Below are 13,586 nucleotides of genomic sequence, written 5' to 3'. Positions count from 1 at the left end.
TGCACACAAACCATCAGATGCAATTTGCTCTGGAAAAACAAATCTGGCATTGATAGGATGATCTGCATTTTGCATTTAAACCAATGCCATTCGATGTTAAATAATCTTAGCTTGAAATCCAGCTCTAAATATTGTAGCAAACTCTGGTTTGTTTGATTTTGTAATTCATTTATTTATTTTCACACCATCTATTTGACAAAAAAAGCACAGTACATAAAATGGACGAAGGTAGAGGCCTTTTGAAAAACTAATTGGGCATTTTGTTATATATATTTTTTTCTCAAAGACAACACAATCTCACTGGCAGTAATTTTCTTAGCCAAATCGTCTGTATTTAAGGGGCTCATTAGACAGAAACATTACATTTAGAGCATCATTTGCACTGGAGAGTTTTCTTATGTGGATTAATGCTAGATATAAAGAAGCAAGCATCTTTGCTCTTTATTTTACATCTGAATATTGATTTAAAATTTTAGAGTTACATTCAGCATAAATATCAGAGGACATCAAACAATTACGTGCACCATTTGTTTGATTATCATTATAAGTTACTTGGCAATAATTTGCAACTTGTGCAACATCCAGACTATTAAACCCTTGTTAAATGAGGACAACCACATGTTTCCTGTCACTTCATAGGTCATCTCACCTCAGCTCCTTAATCTGAGGCTTTGATGAAAAAGAAAACCCTAATAATCACATTGTTTTCACAACCTTCACCTCAGAAAGCCTACACAGCATAAAGCACCGCCTTCAGAAAGCAATCTAGACTCTTTAGAGTCTAGGGAGAGTAAAAATATCCAGAAAACAATATTTTTAGCTCCGCTGTGCAACTCTCGGCAAAGACTAAAGAGCTTTTTTTCCCGCCAAGGAGCAAATTTGCATGACACAATTACACAAGGGCTTCTAAAATAGCAGAAAGAGTGGCACGTGGGAGCCCCACAGGACTACACCAAGAACACAAAGTGAGAACGCATAGACTCCATCTAACACTTCTGTTACTATAGCAACCAAGTGCAGGAATCCTCAAACCAGAATGTTGTGCCTCACAAGTTTAATGCTAAGACACTGTTTTGTTATTCAGTCTGAGATCACCTCTTGGTCAAGAGGTCTTCTGCGGTTGACAGTACATATAGCGCAAACATACAAACAAGAGCAGTTGAGGTAACATTCCATTATGGTGGTCTGAAAGACAGGCATGCTAATCTGCACACTCTTCCACTCCTTAAAGCTGCATTATCTCGCTAAGAGCAAAGTCATTTGCATACTGTAATGGTGTGCTTCAGTGTCAATAGTGGTAATGGGATTTGCGGAGACGTGGGCTACAAACTAAGCTGGGAAACAACCAAAGTGTCCGGAAATATTAGAGCTGAGTGGGAGCCAGAACTCTGAGGATGTGCACATGAGAGTTAAAGGTTGACCACACTTTGGAAAACAAAAATGAGCATTCCGAGATCTTGCTTGAGGATATCCTTTGCTTTTTCATGAAGGCTCACCTTGAAAACACATTAGGTTGATGGCTCTGCAATATCAGACACTTTCCAACCGCTATGCCATTGAAGCATGTAACTTATTTAAACTACACTACAGGTCAAGTTTGAAATAAGGCTTTTAATGTTTTTGAAACTACATTATTAAGAAGTAAACACAGATCAATTACTACAATATACAATACACAATATACAATAAATTCAGATTTAATAAATGCAGTCTAGGTGAGAACAAGAGACTGATTTGTAAAACGTAAAAAAATAAAACAACTAAAACAAACCCTTTTAACCAGTAGAGTATATTGAGAAGTTGTTTGATCTTGTAGACAAACTAAAAAAAAAAAAAAAAAGGGAAGATATCGCTTACCCGTGGTCTCTTTAATCTGCAAATCACATTGTAGCAAACCTTTCGGTGTAAAATAAAGGCACAGTGTATTAATCTACATGCGTCCTGAGGGCAAATCAGTGTTAAACACCCTCTATCGGGAGCAAAGCGCTGCCCAACATGTGTAAACCTGCACTTTGTACAGAGACATGAGCAAGAGAGGGTTAATCAGGTGAGATTCAGTGTGGCACTCAACAGGCAGTCAGGCGGATACTCAGCGTTAGAAGCTGTCACCGTGGAGCTGCCCATTGGGACTGGGCCGAGGGTATCTCTTCATTAGAATGACATAATCAGAACAAGCACAATGGGAAATGAACTGCCAGGAATTTCATAGAGGAAAATTCTCCATGGGCCTTCCAAGGATTTCGAGCTCTCGCCCAGCTCCATAGACATAACATAAAATAGCTTTAAAGCAATTTCTGTGTCTATTTTTAGCATCACCCGTGTTGCATCATCAAGGCATCAGAGGTTTGCCTGTAGTTTTATGAAAGCACATTCCAATGGTCTTACTGGGAAACAGGGCCATACATGTGTTAATTAAAGCCTTTTGCAATATTACACTTACTCTGGATGCTTTTATGCATTCGTATTACTGTTTGTATTAATACTTTAACTTCTAAAGATACAGTGAGTGTGGTAGGCAGCGTCCTTCTTGACTTCTGTGCACAAGAACATTATAAACCTGAGGGAATCTATTAAATGAGAAGAAAAATGCTGACATCACACAGCACTTGAAACCATTAACACACTGTAATATTATAGTACAACTTAAAAGAGAACTGCTCTTAATTTGTCCACATTTTTAATTTGCTAACAAGTTTGAATATATAATCACAGATCGTTTTCCTCTATATTACAAGGGTACATTTGCAAATAAATAAATACATGGATATGAAATACTGATTTATTGCATCATCTTACTTGCAAATTAGCTTAAAGCTATCTCAAAGAAAAATACTCCATTAAAATAAAGAAGCATATCGCATAGTGACAAACTCTAAAGCAATGTTACACTTTTAGCCTATTTATTATTATTAACCTGCAATCCAGTTTACTTGTCCTTCTCTATTTTAAAGCAATAGTTAACACAAAAATGAGTTTCTGTCATCATTTACTCACTCTAAAGTAGTTCCAAACCTGTATTAATTTGTTTCAGCTGTTGAAAACTAGAGAACATATTTTGAGGAACATTGGTAACCAAACAGTTGACAGTAGTCATTGAATTAAACAGCATTTTTCCATACTATGGATGTCAGTGGCTACTGTAAACTGTTTGGCTACAAAAATGTATAAATTACCAGAATGAGTGGTAACCAGTGCTATTTTAGTATTATTTATGGTCCATACAATTATGATATTTATTTAATATAATTTTAATAATATATATATATTTTTTACGCTTTTCAAGTTTTTTTACATCTAATATTTTATTTCAGATTTATTTAAATTAATGAAAATTACTTTTAATCATTTCATTTTTAGTTAAAAATAACAACACATGCATTTGTTCAACATTATCTGATCACTGTACAGCAACCAGCCAATCGGAATGAGCATTCAACAGACCCGTGTAAAAATAAGTAGCCTATATTTTAAGTCTGGTCACAGTACTGGAACAAACACCAACATTCTAAACATTCTACAACAGTCTATTATTATTATTAATTTTCTTTTTTTTTTTTTTTTTTTTTTTTTGCATTCCCACAAGAAACACCATATTTCCAATAATTATGATGTTTTGTCGGAGCAGTGTGAACTAGCTTTCATTCATCACATATTATCCATGTAAAATGCCAGTGGATATTGAAATGCACACTCCACTCAAAACATGGACCTGAAGCAGAGGCAGCTATTAAGATGAAAACGAATCCTCCAATCAGGCAACAAGCCTCAATTTGGCAAGTGTGCTTTCTGGCAGCACTAGTTAAAGAGCCTCTCCATAGCAATATCCTTTATCTGAGCAGCAGAGGAAGCCCCTTTGCTTGACAGAGAATCTTATAGGAGAAATCGGACTATGGTGTGCATTACAAAACCTTCAAGCAGGACCTGTCAAGATAACAGCATCCCCGTAATGAACAACCCGCAGCTGCGATCTTTTATTCAAACAGCCTCTGTGTCACTTGCCAGAGCTGTTGATTAGATATTGTAAATCCCAAAGGTGGATATCAAGCTGAGTTACATTTCGAACATAAGCGAAAACTGAGAAGTCGACAGTTTAGTCAAATAAAAGCCTGAGATTAAAGAAACTTTGGCAGCCAAGTGCAGATAATTGATTTATAATGTATTACGCTGTGTGATGATCAGCAGTTATAGGAGACAGCGGGTTGGTTCATATTACCACCTTGCGGTTTTGATCAGACGCCAGTCGGTGAATTTGACAGCTCTGCCCGCAGAGACACTTCCCTTAAATTGCGGTTGTCAATGTGCAAATAGACATTTCTTCTCAGCTGCTAAGCCAATCAGAAGTGCGTGCTCTGCATCCTTTCATTATCACTCACATGTGTTCTACTGCAAAAAAGACCTGTGCTTTTTGCTATTTCCACAGGCACAGCACACTTAAGAGGATGTGAGATGAGACTTTGAGAATTTCTTAAAAGTATTCTCAATCATTAACAACCTTTTTTTTTTTCTGTCAACAAAATCACAGAAGTTAACTTTCATCTGTGCAATAAACGACCAATCATGCAGGGAAGAGACCTTGTGCAAACAAACAAGCTTCCTATAACCTGAACTGATGCAGTGAGACTGTCTAACCGTTCAGTATGATGTATGAGACTATAAGTAATATGTAAAGTGCTATTAATCTCTTTTTGTTCTGTCTGGAAAGGTCAGCATTTGCAAAGACAAGTCTGGAGACATAGATGTGTTGCATTTGTGAAAAGAAGGTTGAATCAAAGACAGTGTTTTGCTCTTAAACAGATATGGCCTCAACTATCTGTCTGTACAGAGAAAGATTTGCCCATATTGGTTTTACTTTATTATACAGTTTCTACATTCAGGGAGTCTGATCATATGTATTGCATATATTTTTATTCAGAAATGTCTGTTGCAAATGCTTAACTAATCCATATGTTCATTGCTTGGCAGCCCACTAATAGTGGGTAGTAAAATATGAAGCATCCAGCTGGGATCCATCATGACCAGCTGAATATTAAAGGTGAAGTGTTTCTGTGCCACTATAGTCAATAAACAGAATTATAAAAAGGATTCCTAAACACCCCTTGGTCTTCCATTGCTCAAAAACAAAACAAACAAACACACACACACACACACACACACACACTGATAGTTCCTCCAAACATAAGTCATTGGTTGAATCAATGCAGTTGGTTGCAATTAGTCAATTGGGTTCCATAAAAATCCTATTTATTTGTTCCTTAGAGGAACTGATTTGTAATGATAATTTACAAACCATTAAGAAAGACTGGGAGGTATTAAGTTGTTAATCAATGGTATAATCCATTAATCCACATTATTTAAACTTTTTAAATAATCATGTATTACAACAATTCCAGGTTAAAAAACTAATTTAACCATTATTCTGTAGAGAAATTCGCCACCAATCATCCTTTGATGACCAATAAGAAGCAAACATTCTATAAAGCTGTTTAGGAAAGGAACTCTTCTACAATAAAGCAGCCTCAAGACCAGGCAGTTTAAAAGGCTGAACATTGACATGTTAACTTACAATAATAGATCCAATCAGAGATTATGAACAATAAACTGAAGATTAAATTTTAGCTCATGAAAACAGCAACTTACCCTGTACCAAACAATCTCTCGCAATCTTCCATCTGTCTTGAAGTTGCACTTTAGAGTCACTGTATCTCCCACAACAACTGGCAGCAATGGCTCTATCGTTACCGTCAGATATCCTGCAGAGGCAAAGAAAGACATCACTGGAACATGTTCATCTTCACACATTTAAAAAAAGAGCCAAATGGCCAGATGGTGATGGAGACATGAAGAGCAGGTTGAAAAGCTTAACATAAACCAGATCACTTCGTGATATAATTGATCATATTATTCAGAATTATTACAGAAATTAATTGAATCTAATTGACTAAAGTTAAATAGTATACAAAACAAAAATCACTCAAAATATCAAGTTCTATGATCATGTATATAATGAGGCTTTAAACATATATGCACAAATGGAAAACGATGAAAACATCACTGAAAAAAAATGTCAAAAAAATATTATGTAACATCACTGAATTAACATATACATTAATTTATACAAACAAAATCTTTTTACAGGTTAAATCAGATATAAAACCACTTTGCAGGTAGCTATTTTAGTACTTTGCAAAACAAGTATGATTGTTTAACATCATAACATTGCATCCATGGCAGTGTCCGAATCTACAGAACTAAAGTTAGGTTATTTTGTTCCAATTTTGTGTAATCAGACATTAAATGGGAATTCATATTACTTTTTCTCTTCTAATATTCTTCTAGTAAAAAAAAAAAGATATGAAGCAATTCAAACTCTGCCATTAATTACACTTAAGCCATAGAAACTTTGCCATCTGCTTAATTTTGTCTCCAAATCATCTTGGTTATGGCAGTTCCACCCCACAAATAAACTGATGCTTCAACTAACTCCTAACAATAGCTATAGCACACAATTAGACAGCAACTTCATATTAATGCTTTTGAGGACCTACATGTCATCATGGCATATGGTTGTCTTTTATACATGCATTCTTTGACCTTATTAATGTGCAAAAATAGCTGTGTACTTGACTTTCTATGCTAACAAAGCTTTGTGTTGTTTCAAAATAATTTAATGGAAAACAAATTCTTCTCCATCCGTGCACCTAATTCACATATGCAGATAAGTCCTGATCAACAAAATACTCCCGGTTTAGAGAGTTAATCAGCATAATTACTAAGTTGATCGAATTTCTGACACACTGAAAACACATTTATCAAAATGCTTAGGTACAGACATGAAACAAAAGTGGAAGGGCTCTCGCCTCTTAGGGATAAATATGAGAATGTCCTGCTCTAGTGAGCACTCTCTCTGTCTGCCTAGCAGGTGGCCTGGATCCTACTGACTGCACAGTCTATCCATCTAACCAGGCGATATGTCTTGTACCACAGACAGTGAAAGAGGAGGGAGATCCAGAACATCAATGTGAGAAAACTTCATTTGATTATTTATTGTACTATATTTGTTTGCATTTATACTGAACCCCAGTATTTTTTCAATCCCAATTAAAGGAGCTAATGATAACTGCAGATGTTACTATCTCTCATTATATGAAAAAAAAAAAAAAAAATTGGCGCCCTGCCAATCACCTCATTTACCTTAGGAGATAAAACATTTCACTGAAGACTGGATTTTGATGAGAAATGAGAAACAGGGGAGTGATTGTTACCTGGAGAATGAAACACTGTAATACCCAAATCTGTATTCATTCCAATATTCAGTGGACAATCTGACAGTTGATGTGTCCATGTGATTACAGCCTTGACGCTGTGTTTTACAATCAAATATCTTTTACATTTGGATCATATTTGCATTCAACCTAACAGAGATGTCACATTAGATACTACTCTTCATTTCAACAATGCAGTAATACAATTTCAGGACCATGGACAGCAATACACAAGAATTTCCTCAAGATCCCAAAGCGCTTTTAGTACAACATTGCTTCTAAAACCCATTTACTTTTTTAAGTCTCCCAATGAATTATGCATTGTGCCTAGAACAACAATTTTTGTCAAGTGCTCAAACAAAAATGAGATCATGAATCATGCCTCAGAATACTCTAGGAAGAAAAAAATAAAATAAAAATGATTCGCTGGACCAATTCTGCTTTCCAATAATCTGTCCATCTTGAGGTCTCAATGAGCTCTTGTCAGACAAAACAGCTCAATTGCTCACCGCATCGGCCAAGGCCTTATCACTGTGTCAGACTGACAGAATTGACTTGGCAATTCTGTACATTTATCTCAGTGGAAAACAGAGAAGCTCACTCTAAGCCTCAAGGGAAATAAGGGAGCAAGGATAAGAACAAATTTCAGCAGATCTGCGACCTCACTTGGTTTCAAAATTCCCATACTGTGTTGTAGCCTGAACCCCAAGAAATCACTTTGTCCCAAACTTTACCTTCTAGAAATTGAGCACAGCTGGATCACTGAACACACAATGTATGTGTTAAATGCACCATATGGACACAGGCAGATGGACTTTTCTGTTAAAGAAAAAGTTCACAAAAAAAAAAAAAAAAAAATCCAATTTGCTGAAAACTCTAGTCCATCAGTTAATGTCTTATGCAGTGAAAAGTGCCCATTCAATGCAGAGGTTCCTTAGATCCACTGAATACAAAATTTCCACAAACTCATTTATATCTTGGGTGGCCTGAGGGTGAGTACATTTTCAGCAATTTTTCATTTTTGGATAAACTATTCCTTTAAATTATGAAGACAGGTTCAGATCTTCTGTCAGCTTTCTGTCAATACGAGTCAATCTGAACTGGTACATTCCTATAGTAAGGTGGTCTGCCAGTGCAACATGCAAAGCATTCTCTCTGAGATCTAGCTGCACCTTGATGTGCTTGTTAAAGCATCTTAATTTAATCATCACGCTCTAGGGATTTTTACGCCGGAGGAGATATGAATGGATAAGCCTCGAGAGCTACAGGTCATTAAAAGGAGCTGAAGCTCTCAAGTAAAATCCCTTCCAGTTAGCACCCATACGTCCATAAAGAGCTTTGAAAGTCTGGAAAAATTGGCGCAAGTCAAGCGTTTGTTCATATGTGGTATTTTTATCTAAATGTCAAATCACTTAGTAGAAGAAAAAAAACATACTCAAAGAGCTAGAAAATCATCACTTTAAAATAGAGCAGATGGAACACTTAATTCTAGCTGGAATATATGTACTCTGCATGTACATGTACATATATATATATATACATATATATATATATATATATATATATATATATATATATATATGTATATGTGTGAGTGTATATACTGTACAGATGCTGGTCATTTACTGTAATTAAAATATCACCAAATAGTTCATTTCACTAATTCCATTCAAAAAGTGAAACTTGTATATCATATTTATTCATCACACACAGACTGATATATTTCAAATGTTTATTTCTTCTCATTTTGATGTTTATAACTGACAACTAAGGAAAATCAAAATATCAGTATCTCAGAAAATCAGAATATTGTGAAAAGGTTCAATATTGAAGACACCTGGTGCCACACTCTAATCAGCTAATTAACTCAAAACGCCAGCAAATCCTTTAAATGGTCTCTCAGTATAGTTCTGTAGAATACACAATCATGGGGAAGACTACTGACTTGACAGTCGTCCAAAAGATGAAAATTGACACCTTGCACAAGGATGGCAAGACACAAAAGGCCATTGCAAAATATTCTGGCTGTTCACAGACCTCTGTGTCCAAGCACATTAATAGAGAGACGAAGGGAAGGAAAAGATGTGGTAGAAAAATTGTACAAGCAATAGGGATAACCGCACCATGGAGAGGATTGTGAAAAAAAAAACACTTTCAAAAATGTGGAGGAGATTCAAAAAGAGTGGACTGCAGCTGGAGTCAGTGCTTCAAGAACCACTACGCACAGACATATTCAAGACATGGGTTTCAGCTGTCGCAAATGCTTGTGTCAATCCACTATTGAACAATAGACAGCGTCAGAAACGTCTTGCTTCAAAAAGGACTGGACTGCTGCTGACTGGTCCAAAGTAATTTTCTCTGATGAAAGTAAATTTCCTTTGGATATCAGGGTCCCAGAGTCTGGAGGAAGAGAGGAGAGGCACACAATCCACGTTGCCTGAGTTCCACAGTCAGCGATGGTTTGCAGTGCCACTGTGTTTTCTGAGGTCCAAGGTCAACACAGCCATATACCAGGAAGTTTTAGAGCACTTCATGCTTCCTGCTGCTGACCAAATTTATGGAGATGCAAATTTCATTTTCCAACAGGACTTGGCACCTGCACACAGTGCCAGACCTACCCTTACCTGGTTTAAGGACCATGGAATCCCTGTTCTTAATTGGCCAGCAAACTCGCCTGACCTTAACCCCATAGAAAATCTATGGGATATTGCGAAGAGGAAGATGTGATATGACAGACACAACAATGCAGAAGAGCTGAAGGCCACTATCAGAACAACCTGGGCTCTCATAACACCTGAGCAGTGCCACAGACTGATGGACTCAATGTCACGCCGCATTGCTGCAGTAATTCAGGCAAAAGGAGCCCCAACTAAGTATTGAGTGCTGTACATGCTCATACTTTTCATTTTCATACTTTTTAGTTGGCCAAGATTTCTAAAAATGCTTTCTTTGTATTGGTCTTCAGTTATATTCTAATTTTCTGAGATACTGAATTTGGGATTTTCCTTAGTTGTCAGTTATAATCATCAAAATTAAAGAAATAAACATTTGAAATATATCAGTCTGTGTGTAATGAATAAATATAATATAGAAGTAGAACATTGCGGTTGCAAGCGCAAGGTTGGGGGTTCGAATCCCAGGGAACACATATTAGGAGAAAATTGATAGCCTGAATGCATTGTAAGTCACTTTATATAAAAGAGTCTGCTAAATGCATAAATTTAATTTAGTGTAAAATATATATATATATATATATATATATATATATATATATATATATATATATATATATATATATATATATATATATATATATACAGTTTTATATTTTAATCTTAATTTTAATTTTAGAAGAAAATTTCCCATAGCACTTAGAGGCTTTTGCATCTTTACTCTTCATATATACTTTACAATCAAACATGGTTGTCATGAAGGCTAATAAAATATGTTTAATGGGACTGAATTTGTATTTAACGTGAAGTGATTACAATTTAATAAACACACATTAGAAACTGATAATTAGGCTATATAAAGTTTCCTTTCCACAGTTATTCGAACAGAGATTAAATTGTATAGGCTCAGTCAGACACAGAGACACAGTTTCCCTCCCGATCACAGCTAAGGTAGCCACCTCCTTAGTGAGTGGTTGTATATGCGTTTGTGTTCTCATGCTAATTTTGGGCCGAAAAATGACTATGAGCAGGATGGTGTGATATTGTGTGACACACTGATATGGAAAGAGCCATGAGCAGGGATTTTAAAATAGCTCATTACATGGACTTGTGCACTTGGGTCTGAGTATATTTCAAACACTTTCCGCCCCAACTGATGTTCAACTGGGAAAGGTCCAGTTTTTAGAAACCTTCATAAGAAATGACAGCAGACAAACAAAATACTTTAATGACAGGGCAAACTGCCACAACAGGAATGGAAACATTTGGAAGAACTCACTGATTTTCTCCAATAACTGCCCCCAGAGGCGAGCGGTCAGGCTTGGCTGAGCCACGAAGTCTCTGGCTAGAGCTAGCTTAAGGGAAGACCATGGCTGGATTACCCAATTACACGGAGCGATGATGAGGGCGTCAGCCCAGAAGTTCACTTCACTTTCGACGTAGCTGTTAACCACACAGGCAGTTCCATTTCTACTTCGCTGCTACATGTTACATCATGCGTGTCAGCCTACGACTCAACTGTAATTGAATCAACCTCATAACACCTTCTAGCAGAAATGCCATCCGTCATCTTTGTGCCAGAGACTAAGAGTCAAGAATTCCCCCAGATATGATTTGTATTCATATTTATTGAAAAAACTAATGAGGTTGATAGGAAGGACCACTAACATTAGGGCGTTCATTGAAAAACTCAGGGTAGCATATTGTTTACATCTGAATAAAGCTGAATACACATTCAGCTTTTAGCTCAAGGCCACATTGGAATTCTGTAAGGTAAAGCTAAATGATTTAAAACCAAACTATTCTTGGCATATGCCTCCTTCTAAATCCCTCTCAGACCAGCTCCGTATCACCAAGGAGGGCATACATTCACACCTGCTCTGGACTGCTGGGAAATCAGCTCAATCTTGCAAACTTCTGACAGATGACACATCCTGTATCCCGTCACACCTGGGTCTCCCCAATGCTCAATCCTTTTGATGTCAACAAACTGTAAGCATCATGCCCTAACCATCATAAACTTACATTACATAACTGTCTGCTGCCAATCCGAGTCCACACTCCCATGGGTGACAGGATTCAGCTTGTCAACATTAAGTTAAGGGATGGATACAAGTCGGGTCAGGGGTCACCAAACTCAGTCCTGGAGTGCCGGAGTCCTGCAGAGCTCCAACCTGCCTCAACACACCTGCCTGGAGGTTTCAAATACTGTATACCTAGTAGTACAGCAAGAATATCTATGGCAAGAGATTTTTTCAGTCACTGTATTTTTTTTTTCTCATGATTATTTTATTTTACCCCTTTGCATTTGTAGTCTTTGTGGTCTGTTCTTCTGATTTCATTTACAATATGTTCTATTAATAATTCACTGGAATGCACAAAGAATCTCTTGTTTTTCTCCTCCAATCCTTAGGTCTCTTACCAGGTTTGTTTGTTTTCACAGGTAAAACCAATTTATTAACTCTTAAAATTACAGAAATCACTTTGAGATAGTATCACACAGTGCAAAAATTATGAACATGTTTAATTAAGGTAACATATGTTACATAATACTGATATACTACAATGCTATTTTTCACCTGGGTATTATTGTTGTGGAAAGAATCATGCATTTGCCGTTATCCATGGTCTGTTGAAAGTACCTTGTTTACGCTTTTACATTTTTTAATGTCATTATAATGTTTGGTTGTTGAAGGGTGAGTATTGTCATCTCATTGTACCCAGTAAAAAAAAAAAAAAAATATTGTGAGCAAGAGCAAGCCTTTCACTGATTGTTCACAGCTTAACGGAAGTTACACCCATAATTCAAAGTGTCATGGGCATATAGGAATATGGTGAATATATCTTTAATTTCAAGAACAGTAAACATCCAAGCTCATAAATGGATGGCCAAGAGCCTGAATGACAATGGCAACTTGTTAGCACCTGATGCTAATAACGCCTGTCACCACTACCATAAATTCAGTATTGCATCTCTCCTTTGTGAAGGTCCATTTCTCCCTGGTGCATGTGTAAGATGTCCTTGAGGTCTAAGTATATGATGATGATGACGTCCATGTGCCTCTGGATGCACCGCCCTCCTGTACAGCCTGACCTTCATTTCCCTTGGCACAATAAGGACACCATGCCTACTATTTTCATGCCTACACTTCAGCCATATATTTTTCTAATTTTTAATTTGCATATCCATCTTACATTAATCTAACAGTGTCCACCTCATCAAAACATATTTAAAACTACTTTTGACTGATCAACTGCAGAATTTCTTAGAGGATTCTGATGTCAGTCCCAGTAGTCTCACAAAGTCAGATTTTGATTGGCAATGAGTCATTCACAGCTTATTCTACCCAAGATCCACCCACTTAGACAGGAAGAGAACATCTGAACAACATTTAAAACAGCCAATCGCATTTCATTTTGTGTTTATGTGCCATTCACGATTGTGTTTTCTAATGGACTTATGAAAACCAGTGAATCGTGACTCACCTATTGCACTGTATCATTCCATTTACATAACATTTATGCATTGAGCAGACGCTTTTATCCAAAGCAACTTACAGTGCATTCAGGATATACATTTTTATTTGTTTTACCAGTATGTGTGTTCCCTGGGAATCAAACCCACAACCTCTTGCGCTGCTAATGCAATGCT

The 13,586-nt window shown here is 36.6% G+C and overlaps 1 protein-coding gene across 2 annotated transcripts in view; it reads right to left on the bottom strand.

Annotated features, from left to right (window-relative positions):
• LOC128022239 (immunoglobulin superfamily member 21) overlaps nt 1–13,586 on the bottom strand; it is a 194,442-nt gene that overhangs the window by 114,596 nt on the left and 66,260 nt on the right. For both annotated transcript variants that reach the window (XM_052609590.1, XM_052609591.1), the window contains exon 2: nt 5,638–5,750. In XM_052609590.1, the coding sequence (XP_052465550.1) occupies nt 5,638–5,750 (113 nt within the window). The remainder of the gene's footprint in view (nt 1–5,637; nt 5,751–13,586) is intronic.

Source organism: Carassius gibelio, chromosome A11, assembly GCF_023724105.1.
Source record: "Carassius gibelio isolate Cgi1373 ecotype wild population from Czech Republic chromosome A11, carGib1.2-hapl.c, whole genome shotgun sequence".
Lineage (NCBI taxonomy): Eukaryota > Metazoa > Chordata > Actinopteri > Cypriniformes > Cyprinidae > Carassius > Carassius gibelio.
The sequence above is the reverse complement of the archived record's forward strand: the minus strand, read 5'-3'. Positions and strand labels throughout refer to the sequence as shown.